At 41.5% G+C, this 19,640-nt stretch overlaps 1 protein-coding gene across 1 annotated transcript in view; it reads right to left on the bottom strand.

Moving 5' to 3' along the window:
• raver2 (ribonucleoprotein, PTB-binding 2) overlaps positions 1-19,640 on the bottom strand; it is a 69,337-nt gene that overhangs the window by 7,684 nt on the left and 42,013 nt on the right. Inside the window, exons 5-12 of the mRNA XM_028404663.1 lie at positions 11,327-11,518; positions 6,708-6,828; positions 4,947-5,029; positions 4,748-4,846; positions 3,309-3,420; positions 1,814-2,181; positions 958-1,066; positions 399-580 (exon numbers count right to left, since the gene is read on the bottom strand). Coding sequence (XP_028260464.1) covers positions 399-580; positions 958-1,066; positions 1,814-2,181; positions 3,309-3,420; positions 4,748-4,846; positions 4,947-5,029; positions 6,708-6,828; positions 11,327-11,518 — 1,266 coding nt within the window. The remainder of the gene's footprint in view (positions 1-398; positions 581-957; positions 1,067-1,813; positions 2,182-3,308; positions 3,421-4,747; positions 4,847-4,946; positions 5,030-6,707; positions 6,829-11,326; positions 11,519-19,640) is intronic.

Genomic DNA, 19,640 nt, shown 5'->3' with positions numbered 1-19,640 from the left:
CAGATATGTCACTTGCTGCTTGAGGAGGTAGAACTACGGACAGAATGACAGAGGGAGAGGACGAGTGGTGCAGACAAAAAGCCAGCGGGGGGGCTTCATGACTTGTTCCGAGTGAAGTGTTAAGCGAGAGAGGAGGGGAGCAGGGACAGATGGAGACACACAGTACTCACTGCCAAATCCACTCTCATTCTGTCTGTCCAAATATCCATACCCATTCTCATCTCCTCCACCTCCCTGCCTCGCTTAGTTACAGCTCACTCTGTCACTGCTGCACCCATCCATCCACTCATTTTGTAGCATCTACTCAGCAACCATCCCTCTCCTTGCTTACACATTTTAGACCCCTCTAACAGGCGTCCATCCGACTACCACCATATTCCTGCCTGGTGTCGCTGTACCTGCGTGTAGGCCTGGTTGTATTGGCTGTAGTCAGTGGAGGTATCAGTGCTGTATGGGGCGGTGGTTGTAGCTGCCGCACTGTGGGAGAAGGAGGCGGAGCCCTGGGAGGCCACAGCGGGAACCGAGCTGCCGTACACCCCAGAGCCAGGCTGGCCTGCCTGGGCTTTACTCCCTACTGACCCTGAGCAGCACAGGGAGGAGCAGTGGAGAAGGAACAATGTGTTAATGCACAACAAATGTAACTTAACATATATTATTGAACATCTTTTTTTGCCTTTTCCATGCAGGATGAGCTGGAGCACAAAACGCATGCATTGACTTGTCAAGTCGGACACAGAAACATGTTTTGATGTTTTTTTTTGTTTTTTTTTTTAGCTAAAACGAGGCTACAAAAAGACACAGGAGTCCCAAAAACTGAAAACAAGATAACACTGCAGTTTATACTGTATACAGCACTATGTGATTCATACATGGCTTAATGTACAAATAATTATTACTCCTGCAAAGTAGGATCAGGAGCTAATGTCTCTCATTTGTTGCTTTTCTGTGTGCACTCACCTTGCAGAACCACTCCAGGCATTACACTGGCCAGGTTCAGGTAAGGATTAGAGGGCAATCTGACTTCTTTAGGAGGATCACCCAGCAAGGAGCTCTGACCATTGTTTACCTGAAGAGAGAGACAGAGATGGATTTGAATTATTCACAGTTCTGAGGCGTTTCCTGCTCTCTCTCTAAACTGCAGTTCTTCAAATGGCCACATGAAGCAGGTTCTAAAAGTGAGCTGATCCCATAGATGCTAAAATGTCAAACTTCACAGCAGAAAAAAACATGTTTACAGCCTGGTAACCTTAGCTAAGTTACTGCTCATGGCAACTGAATAGTTTTACAGCTGACTTGACTGAAACAGCCTGTGCTAACCTGTGAAGACTGTTCTCTGTATTAATCACACTTTCTCTCCATTAGAGTCATTTGAAGAGACAGCGCGGGGACTGGAATCAGTTCCCTGATGAACTTCAGCACTGTGATTATCTCTGAACACTAACTCATAATGAACGTGAAGCATAGCAGCACTGTATTTAATGGAGGCTTGGTCAAGATGAGCATAAAAGGTATTCAGTGCATGAAAAAAAAGGAAATGCAGGTGAAGAGACAGGTGAAGGAGGAGGGACAGCTGGGAAGACAGAGAGAAATCTTCATAACTGAAACAGAAAATATGGGTGATGCATTATGGGATACTCCCAAAGGAAAAATCCTTCTGGGACTGAGGCTGTTTATTCATTCATTCTCTCGATTATAGAATGTATACATTTTATTCGAGTCAAATAAAGAACTGCAGCAAACAGGTAGCAATGAAAACATGTGAAACAAGTCAGCAGGGACAGCGGTGTGTATCTGCTATGTGCATATGTCTCACCATGCTAGCCAGGGGGCAGCCATCTGAGCTGTTGTGCTGGCCTGCTGACGTGTAAACTCCTCCAGGGGGTTTAGGTGGAGGTGGGCCAAGGCCTGAGTTACTTATACCCAAGGCATAGCTCTGTCCCTGAGGCTGCAAGCTCACCAAGGTCCCAGGAGGAGCTGGCTGTCTGTCACAGGAGGCAGACGAAGAGGAGGAGGAGGAGGAGGAGGAAGAGGAGGAGGAACAAGAGGGAACTGCAGACGCAGAGTGGGAGCTGTTTTGGTCTACTCCTCCACCTCGACCCTGAATGTATGGCATCACACCTGCTGCAGATGCCACCGCTGTGGGATTGTGGGTAGACGCTGGCACGGACTCCTGGCCCAATTCTGAGAGAAGGCAAATAAAAAGAGGAAATGAGTGGACAGCGGAGAAAAAAACTAAACGTAAAATGCAGCATAGTAAAGGAAATGAAAGCAAAGCAAGGAGAGATGTCAGATAGACACGTGAGACGGCTTTTATAGATGACCATCAGTGTCTCCTCCTCTGCACACGAACGCTCAGGCGGATGGAGCGCAGTCTGTCTCGTCTCTGTAGAGCCAGTTGTAATATTCAAGAACTGTTTCCTGCTCGTACATCATCACTTATCGTGTTTATTTACAGCGCAGCACTTAGCTCCACACTCCCAATATTTCACTCACTCCAGGGTTTAATAACACACATACATAAACACAAAATAAACAAGGGACATAAATGCACAAACACACATAATTTAAAGACGCACATACATACACACACACACACACACCCAATCACACTTATTATAAATCCAATATTGCTGTGACAAATGGCCTCCATAGCACAATAAAAGAATCAGCCCTAACAAGCCTTAAGCTAACATTCCCAGCAGACGCACACTGATAAAAGCCTCACATCACACACACTAAATCGGATGCACACAAATACAAAGAGAGACACACCCACAAATACATCAGTGCACAACACACACACTGTAATATATCATTTCCCTTTATAACAACATGGATTTTCTCAGCAGGAGATTTGCATTATAAATGCACTGCAGCTTCCCGGGGATGTTTTCGACTGTAATGTACAACTGTGAGACATTCAGTGGTCTTCAGAGGGACGACTGACACCCGACATGTGATTAAAGTTATGCATATATCCTTTTAAATGTGTATCACCCTGTTGTTTTGTGGCGACATTATTTCTCACATAGTTATTACTAAAAAAACGAACCTTCTCTTGAGATTTGTTTAGCATATTCATAGTGAATCTTAGTAACACATGTAGTAACACATACCAGACTACTTAGGTGGAGATGAGAAATAAGATTTAAAGCTAAAGCATGCAACTTTTGTCTCCACCTTCTGGCAGTGAAAGTACTTACACAAACATTGTTGGCATGTGCATGTGATGTAAACTGGTAAATGTGTTTCAATATGATTTTATTTGTTTGCAATAATTACATGAATTTGTTTCATTAGGTACTCACCAGTAGGGGAGTCTCCAAGAAGGCCTTTTCCCAGCGACACTAGGCCTGGAGGCCGCAGAGACAAGGCTTTCTGCATCAGGAGCCTGGACGGGTCCCCGAGAAGACTGGAGACCTGATGAAGAGCGAAGATTTATCAATGGAAAAAAGACAGAAGAGGAAAAAAGGAGGGTGACATGACAGCTCCTAAGGGGTGAGGCCAAAACATCTTGATGACAACTAAAGCTCTCTTGGCTTGTTAGCTAGTTCTTATCACAGTGGCCTGTGTCAAATGCTCATTTTTATTTTTACATGCAAATATTTAATTAGTTATTGTAGGCTAAAAATGGAGGAAACAATGTCGTGGTCAGCAGCCAATTAGGCAGCCAAGATACAGAAAAAGCTGGCTCGCACCAAAAGTAGGTGGGTGTTTGGGCTTAGATCCAAGATGGCAACTTTATCCAAGATGGCTGCACCCATAAGAAAAATATTTTGGCCTCACTTTTGTGCAGTAGGTGGAGACGCCTCATCCAATTGTACATAGTTAAACAGGCATAATTGATACGTTTATGTAGGTGAGTTATACAGCCCTCATTACATCACGTGCTGTAAGCATCAACTCTGAAAACAATCCTTATTTCTGAACTCGGCTGTTTCAACTGCATCCTGCTCAGAGTACCACCTCCTGCCCGAGGTGCAGAGAGCACAGAGTGACAGCATCACTGCTGATGTGGATCCCTTTATTGAGGATCCAGAGACTCCGAGACAGGTGGGATAAGTTTGAGAATAAAGGATGGGACTATATGGAAAAATAAATGTGCTAGGTTTTCCAGAATTGCCGCCTTCTACCTGAGGCCATGAACTTATCAATCACACTCTGTAGACACCATATTTAGGAAAACTTACTTTTCACCGCTGAATTAAAAAAGCAGCTTGTTATGTTGTTGTGTTTTGCTTCCTTTCTTTTGTGTAACACACAACTATATCACAACTCTGTATGTTGAAATATATGAATAAAGTAAAGCAAATATAAAAGATTTTAATACTGTGCAGGGTGGTTGCAGGTCACAATTAATAAAATAATACACCGAGTATTCTAAATGACCAAAACAGAGTTTCTAAATAACATAAAAAACTCCAAACATCAGTTACTGTGACTTTTAACTTTTATATCAGCAATTAAATAAAACACCACAGACAATTGAAAAGAAAAAAATAAATATATGCAAATGAGAATGCAGAAGGAAATTTCAACACCCTGGGGTCTTACTTTAAACAGAAAAAAAGTAATTAGGCTGCATGATTTTTGGGGTGGTGTCATTTCATTATGCACTAAGTGCTGAAGATGAATCAGTAAGAGCACATATGCACATATACACGCCCACAGTTGAGTTCAACCTTCAGCAGTAACCTGTAAGTCTGTACACACACACAAACACACACACATCAGAGAGGAGTCTTACGCTGCTGACGCGTTTATCTTTGATGTGTAGAAGCTGCTGCTGTGCGAGCTGCATGTGCAAAAGGTTCTGAAGGACCAGGCCATTACCAAGCATAGCGCTCTGCAAGGGTGAAAGTAAGTATGCATTATTATAACAAACAAACAAACAAACACATTAACAAAAAAAAACAATCCCACAGAGATGCTGCTGCGACAGTGACCTGGTGTGCTTTTCCCAGCGTGAGCAGAGCTGTAGTCAGAGGAGGTCTGAGGAAGGGCAGGCTGGTGTGACGCCCATACTTTCCTAAAAAAATATAATAATAATAATAATAATGATAAAAAAATCAACAACCACCAAACAACAAGCATCAAGCAGTGCCTCCACTTTCAGTTTTTTTTTTTTTTTTAATTTTCCCACTAAAGCACTAATCAATCATTTTACCAGGCGGAACTGTGAGTCAGACAACAGATCCATCAGTCATTTACAGCACATTTCAAACAATCACACAGCCGTCTGTTTCATAACAAGCATGCTTATATCTGCAACAACACACAGAACATTACTTCCAGTCGTAACTTTCAGATTTTGCAAAAATTTAATTGAAGCACTGAAGAGAACCTCAGATAAGGAACAGGCAGAAAAACACTGATTTCCAGCTTCTTTCCAACCATCACCAATATTAACATTTTTCTTAAGACCAGGATTTAGCATCTCACAGCTAATGTTCCCAGTTCAGGAGGTGGACGTGCAAAAAAAAACTGATGAGATGTTATGGAAATAAATTCCCTGTAATATAAAGAGGCTGTAAAAACATATGATTACATTTCATAAACATGCATTGCACTAATGTGTCTTGGCTACAATGTTAGTAATATTTATTCATTCATGAATTCATGCTTTTTACTGCATAAACCCCATGAAGTCCATGCTTTTAAACACACTGTACGTATTGTTTACTTTCACTGTAATACCAAGTCCTGCACCTCTACAGGAACTGCTCTACATGCTATAGATATTTTACTACACTATATTTTAACAGTTCTATAAACTGTCCACACTCTGCGAGTGACACCCTACGCCTGCTGCACGCACACTGTAAACCTAGTCTCTGGCACCATTGTTAACACAAGTTCTCCTCATAATAAATGTAAGCGTCAAAGCTAATGGTAGCTTCCTCCAGAATAGGTGAAGAAAGTTTAACATTTAATCAAGCTACTAATTTTAGACTTTAATTGTGCATGCTCTTCTTTTAAGAGAGCTCCCCCACCCCTCCCATCTTCTCTCCTTCCTGTTCTCATTTGTTCCGCTAATGTCACTCGATTTCATTTTAATACCTGATTAGCCATTCATCAAATAATGAAGCCGTCCACGAGGTGATTACAGTATATCGAAGCAGACTAGCAGTGGGACAGACTCATATCAGCCAAGCCCTTCTCTTCCCTTAGGGAGTGGAAGGATATCTCAAATAGAAGAGATGAGGACACCAATAGGTCTTAAAATATTCAGTGTACAATGTGCACTGTGTGTGCAAATTTCTACTTAAGGCTTCAGGTGTAAACAATTACAATTACAAAGTATATTTTAAACCATGAAAGCACATTGAATAACATGAGAGTACTAATTAAACAATAAGAGGACTATGGAGGACCAAATCTGCCAAATCTAAAGAAATAAGTACATACAATTATTCATGCATCACATAAAAGTGACAAAAATGTTGATATTTCTATTAATTCTCTCTTTATATTCATGTTTTTCTAGAATCTTATTTATTTATCCATTTATTTTTTTACATTTTTGTAAGTATTCTTTGTTACTTAGTGACAGTGTCTGTCTGGTTAATTAGGAAGGTGTCGTTCACAACGTGCAGTTAAAAGGGTCAAAACAGAATTGGCTGCAGTTTTAGGGCGCTGCTGCAACTGGGAAGTTTGAGGATACATAAAGAACCAGCAGCCATGTTAACTGTAACGTGCAGTCATACCTCCTCTTTTCCCAGTGTGGTATGGCCTCATGAGGATCTGCAGCGCAGCAGGGTTGGTCATACTGGTCAGCAGCTGGGCCAGGTTTGGTTCTGGTAGCAGACCTTTCCTGTTACTCAGAATCTAGAGACACACACACACACACCAAAAACACCAACAAGTCAGAGGAAGGAAAGTGGGATTGTGTATGTGTGAGAGTGAGAGAGTGTGTTTTGATCTTGTCGTTAGGAGCTCTCGATGGCAGTGGTAATCATTACACTAGTTTACATCATCATGATATGTCTGCAATGTCAGCAGAGCAGAGACAAAATGAAAAAAAAGCAAGAAGTGAAGGGACAGCGCTGAGAAACAACAGCAGGAGGAGGAGGCGGAGGGACCGGGGGGAAAAGGATAAGAAAAATAAGGGTGAGGAAGGTGTAAGGAGACCACCTTACAGACAGGGACTGTCTGGACATGAGGTCTGAACTGTCCTATTTTTGCTGTCCTGTAACACCGGATTCTCCACATGCACGTTGTCACATGTTGCACACCAACAGCATTTGAAGGAACAGTCAAGCGTCTCACATTACATGTTTTAAAGCTTTGTTTTCATTTGCTTTCTCTATTTGTTAAGTTTAGGAAAGAAACCTCAGAGTAGAGGGATAAAAATTGACTTGCTGGTTTCTCACCAAAAAAACATAATTTAATCTTAGCTCCCATGATAATACCTCGCATCCTTTCTGCATAAATGATGCACTGCCTAAAAAAGATCAACTCACACCCATAGACTTTAAATAACTATGGACATTGGATAACTATGGTTATTAGATTTCTGAAGGGTCTTTGGGCTTTGACTCACTTTTAAAGCCAGCCCCTACAGGCCGTGTTTGGAACTGCAATTTTGTTTTAACACTTCAACTCCAACATGGGATTGATGCTTATCTCAGAGGTTAATGCTTGCTCCCACGCTATATTCTTTCTCCTAAAACCTGTTCCAAACTGACACACTGGCTTCCATGTTGATGCTCAGAACCTGACATCTGAAATCCAACAGCCGCACATCAGTGTGAGATACCCAACACAACTTTGGTTAAAGTCTGTGTTGACTACTCGTCTTAAATTTAATGTTTAGCATTTTCACTTATTTTTCTATAATCAGGCTTTACTTTGTGTATTTTTTCAGCATCGATTTCACATATAAACATTAGGACACCCGTTTCCTGCCTGGTCACATGTTCATTGACGACTGCTTCTTTGGAGATCACTGTTGAGTCCAACTGTCTTTGATTTAGGCAGATAATCCTCTATTTTACTTGTGTTTTCTAAAAAGTTTCAATGAGTTCCTTTTCTGTCTTCCTTCTCCTCGTCTGTTTAAATCAGTTTACTTCATATATGAATCCAGACCTCCAAACCTTTTAACTTAACACAAACAGAAATCACACATTTACACATTTAGTTTGCTTTAAAAACACTTAATGACACTTTTAGAGTGACCTTCCATTGAGCTTCATATGCATTTAACCTAAACTACAGCCCTGGTTTCAGCTTTGTTTGCAGCCTTCAGCTGTTTTGTGCATTTAACTGTGTCTGTGTTTCCCTTTGTTGCCGGTAAAGCTTGACATGAGCTGAATTTCCTGGATCTCTGCTGACTTGTGTTTAATCAAAAGGCATACTGTAAGGCACATTACAAATTAAGAATTCAATCACTCAATGCGCCCAGGAAATTTAATTCAACAGACTCAAATGAAATCCTATTGCATTAGACTGCATCAAATCGAATGGAGCAGCCCGTGCTCCATACTCCTGCCTGGTGCTGACAGTGTGGCGGCAGTACTCTCTGGCTGCCCCAAAGACACGGCTATTAAAAACAACATTAGCAGCATGGTGATATTTCCTTCTCGTCTGCCCCTGAGCTACAGCATGACTTCAGCTCAAGTCAACCTTGTTTCCTCCCTGTCACATCCCGAAGAGAGAGCATTACTGATGGGGATGGAGTGGGCTTGACTCCATGCTGTCAGCAAGAGAGGAAGAGGAGAGTCTAGCGCACACATACAGTATGTGTGTGTTGAACAAGGCCAGTCGTAGCTGACAGCGTCTTTCAAGGGAAGAGAGGAGGAGGACAGAAGGAGGAGGAGGAGGAGGAGGAGGAGGAGGAGGAGAGCTTTCCTGATTCTTTTCTTTCGGCTGGAGAAAATGTCAGCATGTATCAGTCTGTTTGGCTACTGGCACAAAATCCAGCCACACACCCACACAATAACACACACACACACACACACACACACACACACAATTGCCAGGGAGGTAAGGGAGCTGCGAAGAAGGGAAGGTGAGAAGTATCGCGTAAGGAGAAGGATGGTGGGAGAAGAAAGGAGGAGGGAGGAGGAGGGAGGAGGAGGCCATCTGGTTCTCTGCGTTCACACTCACATTCACTAACAGGAGAAAAAGAGAGAACTGCCTCAGAGGAGAACTGTAGCAGACAGAAGGTCTTGATCTCTTTCTGAAGGTCTGATGTTTCTTTTACTGGCTGCTCTCATTTACTGCAATAAACCTGAAGGAGCTCCAAATGTAACCTCAGATCCGCTCAGTCTTTCTTCCTATCCTTTCTCAATCAAATCCCCATTTCCTTTAGTCTCCTTTTCTTCTACTAATTTTCAAAAATGCAGTAACATTTTGGGTTGAAAGTTGATAAACAACGTAAGTGTCCACAAGCTGAATGATGTATCTAAAATATACAAACCAGAGGCTGTGGAAGTCTTTGTGTGGCTTGAAGGTAAATTGAATTGAATGTAATTCAGGATTTCATCATTGTTTTTCAGCCAATAAGCTCCTCAAGAAAAAATGAGCGCAACCCTTCATAAATTATTACCGACAGAGTGAACAAGTGCCATTATTAACTTTGGATTATAAAAGTTAATTGGACCTGATAGGAGTAAAGCAAAAAAAGACAATCTACGGTGTTACAATACAGAACTGTAGGATTACTAATAGGTGGGAGTTGGATAAGTCTCAGACAGTGCTGACGTGCAGTTTTCTCAAACTATATAACAGTATATAGACGCACACATCTTGTGTTAATTTAATTTAATTTAATTCGTTCGACATCTGCATTCTAATTTAGGTCAATCACCTCTCGTTCATTCCAAATGGCAGCAGTGGGACAGTGTAGAGGCTATGCAAAAAAGCTTGAGTGACAGCGTTGCGTTGAAATCTTAAAAAAGGGGAGGAGCTATTGTGCGAATGACTGCATATATAGATTCAACAAGCAATCTGAGATCTGGTTTTAAAGACTGCAGCTGAATCATCAGTACAGCATACCTCACACGACTTTGAATAATCCGTTAAATTCTGTACGTCAACTCTATCTATTAAATATTTAGCAGTTTTTGTTAGCATTTATGTAAAAACGTCTATGGCAATGTATTTTGTTCCTCAAAACAAAGGGAGGAACAATCAGCTACACAAAGGCAATTTAGATCATTTTTGTTTTTTCCTAACATGTTTAAATGTTGTCTATCATTATCAATATATACGCTCTTTTAATACACAAGATATATGTTCTAAATAATGATAAAACATGTACATTTGCCAAACACAGATCACACCCTCATTTACCCCCTGTTGCCATAGGGCAGCAAGGGATCAGACGATCTTCAATAATGTTGCTTTAAATTGAAAATTTCTCCATTAATGTTTATCAGTGACACTCAGGTAAGCTCAAAGACAAACTGTGTGAGTCACAGTGAGGCAGTGAGAGAGAAAACACAACATTTAAGGCTCCTCTGTAAATAAGAGACACATTTTTAGGTTCAATAAGACAAACAACACTGTTTAGTTGATACCTGAATATTAGCCAGATATTCACCACATCTTTCCCACAGATGACTTGAGCTCACATTTATTTACATTTTCTGCTAGTGTCTATATATTCGAGCTTGTATATGCATGTATGAGTGCATTATTGTGTGGCAGGCTGTGAGTTTGGTTTATTTCAGGCAGCAGGAGACAGTGGAGGAGTCCAATCAGTCTATAGAACTATAATTATCATGTCAGTGCCTCTCTGCTACCACAGCACTGTGTAGGAGGGATATCACAGCTACAAAGACTATTTCAGCCGGAGGGTGTCTGTGCATGTGCACCATGTCAAACCGCGGTATATCTCCACACTGGATGTGCAATAACCGCTGGGCACTGGCTTCACAATTAGATGTAGCTTGGAGCATGTCTGCCTGTTCTCCTGAAAGTGTCCAGAGTTTGGGTGATGCAGCACATGGTTTTCTAGATATGACTTTATGTTTCTGTGCCAATATTTCCTAGCTGTTCAGGCATCCGAAAAAATAGCTCTGATGAAAAACAAATTGCTGAAACAAATTTAGCAGTGGGTCTAAGATGGTCTTCCACAGACGTTAATATAGAAATCCGGTACTTAGAATAGGTTGAGCAGAAGCAGCAGGAATTCACAGAGAAAAGCGCATCACCATGAACAGAATGTCTTCCACAACTGCTTCAGGGGCTACGCCTCTGACCTATGAACCACACACTCCCACAGACTGTGGGATGCAGCTTCTCAGTTGGGACAAATCTTATGTACAAGTGTTGTATTTGTAATGTCACGCTCTTGTGCTTTTGTGTCACATATACTCACCATACCCTGGGCAGCAATGAGTGCAGCCAAGGTACTCCTCCCTGAGGTGCCGGGGGTGCAGAGTGATAGACGGGCCTCCTGTCCTCCCACCTGAGTTCGGTCCATCTCTATCAGGACAGCCTCTGCCTGCTCTGCGCTCTCATATTCCACCACGCCAAAGCCCCGTAACGGGCTGCCTTCATCCTGAGCCAGCTGGAAGACAGAAAAAAAAAACAAAAAAACAAGCGACTGGTTAATCTTCCAGTGTTTCACTTAGTTGCTGAATTGTTTTCTTCCCACCTTTGTCAACATCAAATGATCAAATTTACTCTCAACACCTCACATGGATTGCATCCCAGCTTTAATTAAACCATTGTTTTCATAGTTTCATTCTTTTTGCAGGATCCTTTTTATATGTGTTAGGGGTATATTCATATCACTGAAGCTAATGTCTTCATTTAGCTGCTTACCTGTTCAAGTAATTTAAAAAAAGAACCATCCGCATGTGTTTGTTGTTAGTCTATTAAGTAGTTTGGGATATATGTTGTAAAAAAAGAAAAAAAGAAAAAAAGATGGCACAGTCAGACATTCCAGGCATACAGTACTTCTGATCATCTTTAAGTGTTTAGTTGTTGTCTCGCAGATGGCGCTTGAAGTTTCCTCAAACATACACAATAATCTGTCCACCTGGTGATATTCAGCACCCTGCACATCTGTGTTGATAAGCAGGTACCGCTCGTTCTTTCAGATAAAAGCCAGCTAAATGACACGGGTATAAATCTTACTGTAGAACACAACACAAACCTTTCAAATACCAGGTGATTTTTCTACCGTATCTATGATGGAATTTTTCATTGTATTATTGTTGAATCTCAGGTATACTCAAGGTCTAACATCAACAGCTCGTTTTCTCCTTTTAAGACTCCAGCAATTATCTGCTGGAGTGAGAAAAAAACGAGTGCTCCACTACCAGAGGCATTATTGCCAGAGCGGCTTTAATGGAGTGAATGTGTTTTAGAGTAGATTTTGTCTATTGGCGTGCTACAGGAAATGCACTTCACATCCAATATCAGCTGCTTGCGGCTTCATAAAAGCCTTCTCATTTTTCCCCCCTTCATCAGATGCTTAGAAAATACAACATTCATTATTTTAACAAATCATCTTGAGCAAGCATAACAACTTCAGACCTCTGCGGCATCATGTAGGCGTACCAGGGTTGATAATGCTGACAAGAACGCCATTTTAAACATTTGGGTTCAATTGACAAAACACAATCACCTCTAGAGCTGGATGATTGTTTGCACCCAAGGTTACCATGGTTACACTAAGGCTGCAACAAGTTAGCCGGTTGCATAAAGACAAAACAAGAATTTACACCCTTAAACTTCTTATTTACTGGTGCATTTTACGTTATTTTATATTTCTAACCTGTTTGTTAGAATGCAAGATGCATGGAGCACCTGGAATGCAAGCAATTTCCCCCTGGGATTAATAAAGTATTTCTGATTCTGATTCTGATGCCTGACAGACAGCAAACAATGTGTCCCCATGGAGGCAAATGTGCTCGTCTGACCTGCTTCATTTTTTTAAAGAAAGGATGGTTAAAAAAATGACATGATGTAAAAGATACAGCCTCTTGCTCTTCCTGCACTGCTCCAGGGACACACACACACACACAAGCACAAGCTTCCACCGCTGTGTAAAAGAAACTCCTGCTGCCAACATAATGACAACATCCAGTGCAACATCTGCTCATTTTCAAACACATAAACTGGAGTAATGTTATCAAATGTTTATGATCAGTAGTCAATAAATGCAATTTCCAACCCAGAGTGCACTTCTGACTAGTCATTTTCAGAGAAGATCGACTTTCCTGTTAAGAAGGTTCCGTCATTTCCAGTGTCTGAGAAGCAGCTAAATAATGCAGGCAGGCTAATAGCTTAAAGCTAATGGATTGAATATTGGATAATGATGATGGCTAAGAGCTAATGGCTTTTGGTTTAGATACACCACTTGACCTACTGTTAGGAGTGGCCAAATGACATTCAAATGTATGGGAAAAACAGGGAGCACTTGGATTTGTTTGCAATAATTCAATCTACTATCTTACTGCTTCCGGAAGCAGCCAGGGGGTATCCGCTTACTATTTTTGTGCACATGAGGTCTAAAAAACTGATGTCAACAATAAAAATGTCTGTTTTGCATTAGCCAAGTATGGAAGGACCAGGGCCTGTAGCGATCATACGACAGGCAGCACAACAGACAAACAGGAAGCCATAATGTGCCGCCAGAGCAACTGTTACAAGTTGGAGAATTAACATAGCATCAACTCAATCCAAGAATCTACAAACCACTTGCAGTGATTGTAATAGCGGTCTCAGAAGCCCTTTTACTTTTTCTAGCCATAAATAGTTCCTCTGTTGTTCTGTTGCTTGTGTTTTGAGGCTGCTCAGTCAATGAAGTCCCAGTCCAAGGGAAGGATTTCTACAGTGAGAGTAGGAGTAGAGTCTGTACAAAGTTACAGAGAGCGGACCCCAGCATAACACAGTATCACACAGATGTGAATACGCATTCTACACCAGGAGAGAGATGTCGTGGCCTGTATGGTTAATAAGAAACTCGAACAGGAGGAGGCTGGAGGAGAAATCAACCAGCATGGACTGTAGCAGGTGGATTGATGACATGTAGGGTAATAATATCCTGAAGTTTTGGTGTTTGTTTCTAAACTCTTAATTGGTTGTAAACAGTATTCAATTTTCTGTCTTAAATGATCATTTAAAGTCAAGCAAGTAAATGAATCACGAATCAGGAACAAATGTATTTGTACTTTCCCAGCCTGAATGCTGACGTCTGTTAGCATCAGCGCTCAATCAAGTGGCCCTCCACTTCCTCCCTCTTCTCATTTGTCTGCTGTTGCCTCTAGTCTGAACAGAGGATGGATGGATGGATGGATGGATGGACAGACGGAGAGAGAGGGAAAAAGCATGTGTGTGGAGGTGTAGGTCGATAGGCTATTATCATTAGCATATATTAAGCAAACTGTATGGAAATGACCAGCACCACTCAACCACTTGAGAGATGGATGGATGGATGGAAGAGGGGGAGAGCGTGGGAGTGAGGAGGGGATGGAGAGACGAGGAGGAGGAGGAAGAGGAGGAGGAGGAGGAAAGAGAAAAAAAAACATCAGTGATTGATTAAGTGACTGACGAGTGGAGAGAGTGAGGGGAGCTGATGGAAGATATGAGCCAGAAAAGACTGGAAGGAAAACAAATAAAAACTTGCCAACCATTATTTCCGTGTGCACATAACAAATACAACAAAGTGGGAAAACTGTGACACATATATTATTTACATTATTTATTTAATGGGAATCTTTGTTATTTAGACTATCATCCACTTGTGTGTGCGTGCACGTATGAGTAATGATGCAAAGTCTGAGTGCGCCTGCCTCTACACAGATTTCTCCTGCATTCACTCTCTATGAAATATTCAATCATTTTTCACATCTGCATGAGCAATTATGGAAATTTAAAGCAGGCATAGATGTACTGTATCTAAGCTTTGTAAATACAATCTGTCATTTAGTTGCTCTGTATGTCTGTGTGTACATTCTCTTTAAAAACACAAATGCATTTTACTTTTAGCTTCAACACAGTTGCTGCTGTGCTAATTTAACATGTGAAATAATAAGATAATGGTTTGATGACCTTAAAGCAGCTGCAAAAGAGTCAAGAGAAGAAAGTGCATAAATAAAAGCGTCTGTATCCCTGAATGGCCTCAGCAGAATTTCTATACTACCCACCTATGAAAGAAATATTTTCATAAATTTGTAGATGAGATTAACACACATCAGGAATCGTTGGAAAGGTCATGTTATGTAGTTTTAGTAGATATTCTATGATAAATAGATATTCCATATAGAATGGCATACTGTGCATTAGTTTAAAGGGTTTAGGCTAGATTTCCCAACCTCTTTCCCGAGTCTTATTTCACCACTTTATGTTTGGGTCATTTTCTTCCTTCTGCCTTATGGCTCTGCTCCCTCTTTGCCACTACAGCTGAAGGATTTAAATCTTTTTTTGCTGGAAGCCCTTTAGTTTCACAGTCTTTTATTTGTCCTCAAGGTGTGATTTACAAAATGAAAGCATAATTAACTGCACAAATGTGGCACTTCATCCTTCATGTTCTTGAAGTAAATCAAAAACAGAGAAGAAATTCCTCTTTTTTGCGATGTGTAATTATTCAGCGTCAGTCTAATTAGCAGAACAGGTTTGTCGTGCTTTGGCCCGGTAGGTAGTTCTCTTGGAACAAACTCAGTGCTCTGACCCTAGTCTATGATGCGTGAATCAAAGCTGTAAAAGTGAGCAGTATGAGGGTGTCAGACTCTGGCAATTATGTAATGTTAACCCTTTAGATTTCACTGATACCTATGATCACTGTACATTATACTCTTATATATGATGGACACCACGATTTCTGCACTCAGTCTTAACAGATCTGGACTGATTGATGGGATAATTGGCTTGTGTGTGCAGAAGCTGGTTAATGAGACATTGAGGCAATTATGTAAACTTTCTTTAGCTCGTTTCTTTTAACATGCCAGCAGTATGCCTACATAGCCTCCTACAATGAATGCCTTCAGGGCTGAAATCCTCTAGAGTGGTAAAAAGTGGCCTCCACTGTCTGCACTGCTGATGTCAGTCATACACACGGCATGTGACAGAAAAGAAAAGACGTGATGTACAAGAAAAGTAAAGCATAACGTTGGAATATAGGATTACTAGAATATCAGGCTCTGATTCATTTGTTACATTAAGCTCTTTTGGCTTGTACTGAAACATCGCTTACCATCAGTGGTTTTGACAACATAATCAAACATCTCTGCCAAATGAGTCGAGTCAAAGTGCAGTGGCACTCGAGGTAGGTAGGATTTTAGCATAATTAACAGCAGTTGACAACTCTTTTTTATGCACCTCTAGAAGCCAAACAAATTTAGTCCTAAAGGCAAAATGGAACTCGGAGCGAGACAAAGAGGAGGTAAGTTTTCTTGATACAGTTGAGGTTTGCTCTTAAAAACCAGAGGATCAAATCCCAAAGACTTGACGTGAGGGGTCCATAACAGAAAATAATGGCCGCTTTACATTAGACTGCCCGACTTCAAAGATGTCAGACACAGCAAATTATCCAGTTTATCATATCAGAGATGGACAACAACCACAGACACTTTCAAACTCTCCACAAAAGAAAACGTCACAACAGTAAAACACTGAGTATTAACAAGACTAATTTGATAAGACCAAGAGCTGAAGCCTGGCTATATTTCAGCTCTGGAGCTTTCAATCCACAGATTTGCTGAATGTATGTGGCTCCAGTAAAAATTTGGTCAAGCCAAATTCAGTCAATCCATCCATTCATTCATTTTCTAACAATTATCTGGGACAGGTTTCTGGGGCAGTAGTCTAAGCAGGAAAACCCAGACCTCCCTCTCCCAGCCCGTCTCCGCCAGCTCATCCGGGGCCATTCCCAGGCCAACGGCAAGATGTAACCCTTCAGCATGTCCTAGAACTGCAGACCGAAGTAGAATGCTGTTCCAATCCAATTGGCAATCTCCCGCTCCATTTTTCCCCTCACCCATCAACAAGACCCCAGGATACTTAAACTCCTCCTCTTTTGCACTGTTGGTGCAGCATCTTGTCCCCAACATGGAGAGGGCAAATCACCCTTTTCTAACTAAGGCCCTGTTCACACTGGAGAAAGTTAATCCAGCTAGAGTAGGATTGTATCTGGATAGTCTTTAAGCTGGATACGTTCAGACCTATTTTCACACATGCGTGTCCGCACTCAATCCGACTTAATCCGGCTTGTTTGTGGTCCTCCAAACCGCTAGGTGGCGCCTCGTAATATACAGAGTCCGTTCAGGCCGTGGTAGGCGTGTGCGCATGAGTCATGCGTTCTTTTTGTCCCGTGTCGCTCGTTCCTTCGTTTTTACCTATCGTTTTAAAAAGCAGTTTATTCCTTTGTAGCCCTGTGGAAAATAAACTCAGGGCAAAGCTGTCATAGTTTGACGGTTGTTTACATACAGCTTTTGTACACGACCCTGACACTGTCCCTGTGAACCGGAAGTATCACGTCGCTAGCAGGATTCGCTATCTGCATTTCCGTTCAGACCTGAGCCACTTTGAGCCAATCCGGCTACATCCACCTCCGAGAGGTGGATTGAAATCAAGCTGGATATAGTCTGATATGGCCCGAATCCTGCTCTAGCCGGATTGATTTCCCCAGTGTGAACCGGGTATAAGAATCCTCGATCTCAAATTTGGAGGTTCTGATACTCATCCCTGCCGCTTCACACTCGGTTGCGAAGCACCCCAGTGAGAGCCATGGGTCAATGAGGCCAACACGACAACGTCTGCAAAAAAGCAGAGAAGACATCCTGAGTCTTCCCAACCAGTCCCCCTCCACCCCTTGGCCACACCAAGAAATTCTGTCTATATAGGTTATAAACAGAATCAATGAAAAAGGGCAGGAGTCCAACCTCCACCAGGAACAAGTCTGACTTACTGCGTACTATGTGAACAAGGCTCCTGCTACACTTCTAGAAGGAAAAAGTCCCCAAATTAAAAAGATGTGGCAACTCAGACTGAGGACGGCTGTGTCTGGGAAGAAAACCCTGCATATGGAGAGTCAGACATTATCATGCCCACTGCAAGAGAGACGCCATTCCTGACAAGTATTGATTGGTCAGTGTCTCAACCACAAAGTTAGTCAGCAAAATTGGACACAATAGAAAACCTCTTGAAATGAATATTATGTGCATAGATGGTGTCACAGACTTTAATGTCAGTTCAAGCTGAACTTTAGGTATTTTTCACCTCATGTTGTGGGTGTTTGGTGGCTGACTGACTGGAATTAACTTAACATCAGCAAGTATAATTAGTTCAATAACGCAAATACAAGAGAGTGTGTTCCACAAAAGGCCAGAAGGATGTTTAATTAAAGACTCAGAGAATTGTGCCTTCGCAGACAGCAAAAGTGTACAAAACTGTCTGCTATCGAAGCTTGATTACACAAAAACTTTTGAAAAAACAACCATAAACAAATGTCCTGTCTTCTTCCAAAATGCTTCATAGATTGGTGTGTGTGTGTTGAGTGCAGAAACCAAAGAGGCTAAGCTAGCAATCAGTGTGTCTGACAGCTCTTGACCTCCCTGGCCAAGAGATGCTGACTGTGTCACAAGCAGGACTACGACTAACAGCAGCAACCGCCAGTTTGTGCGTGTAGAAGTGTTCAAATGGCCACATCAGTTGTCTGAACTGAGTGATGAGGTCAAGACAGCCCTGTCAGAACTGTCCAACTGAGGAAAAGTACGTGACCTATCACACTGAAAAAGTGTAAAGATATGTGTGTATACATGATAGTGAAGGAGAGACTATCATTTAAAAAAGAATCTTAGAAATATTTTTTTAATTGTCTTTCGACAATTTGAATGAATGAAAGTTTGATGTCCTCCAACCAATAGGTGTATGCAGAGGACATCGTTTTGAAACACTGAATCTCACCGGAGGGGGTTGATAAGTGTGTCAAGATTCCTAAAACTCTACTTGGAAGGGCTTTAATTAGCTCTGCCACAATGAGTGCCAATGATTGAGAGGTTTTTCAGAGTAAGACACATTCAAAGTGCGCTTTCAGTTGCTACACTAAACAAAACAATGCACCAGTCTACATTTCATTCATTACAGCAACATAAAACTGTTATTCTTCTTTGGTTCATTTTGAAAAAATAATGAAGGTGCCCTCTCATGTTGTCTTGGAAACAAATCAGTTGTGCTCACATTAAAACCTAAAAGAGGAAGCACAATTCTTTCTTCATACAATATTCAGCAGCTAAATCTCTATGTTTCCTGCACATCTTGGCACGTGAACAATATCTGTTGATCACTTGAATACTTTCAATGGTGGTCCATCCATCAGTCCAACTATGCTGTAATCCATGCTTTCTTTTGCAGGGAACCCACTATTCTATATATTATACTCAAAATATTAAAAGTTCTACATGATCAAAGTGCAAGTTTAAACAAGCTCTTGTCTCTTTAATGACACAACAAGCCCGCTTATTCTGATTGACCAACTACTTGATGCTGTCCTATGCCTGTTTGTTTAAGTCAAGGATGTGTCCTTGAACAGATTCCTTCCTTTGTAGAGCAGGCAGGATTCCTTCCAAGAACATAAATACATAAATACGGCCCCACCTTTGCCATTTTGCACCATCTTTGTGTCTGCATAAAGGACTGTGGTGCTCCTGAGGGTACACCAAAACATCCTGGAAAAATCTCAC

This window comes from Parambassis ranga, chromosome 4, assembly GCF_900634625.1.
Source record: "Parambassis ranga chromosome 4, fParRan2.1, whole genome shotgun sequence".
Taxonomy (NCBI): Eukaryota; Metazoa; Chordata; class Actinopteri; family Ambassidae; genus Parambassis; species Parambassis ranga.
Note: the sequence above shows the minus strand (reverse complement) of the source record. Positions and strands in the feature narration are given on the sequence as shown.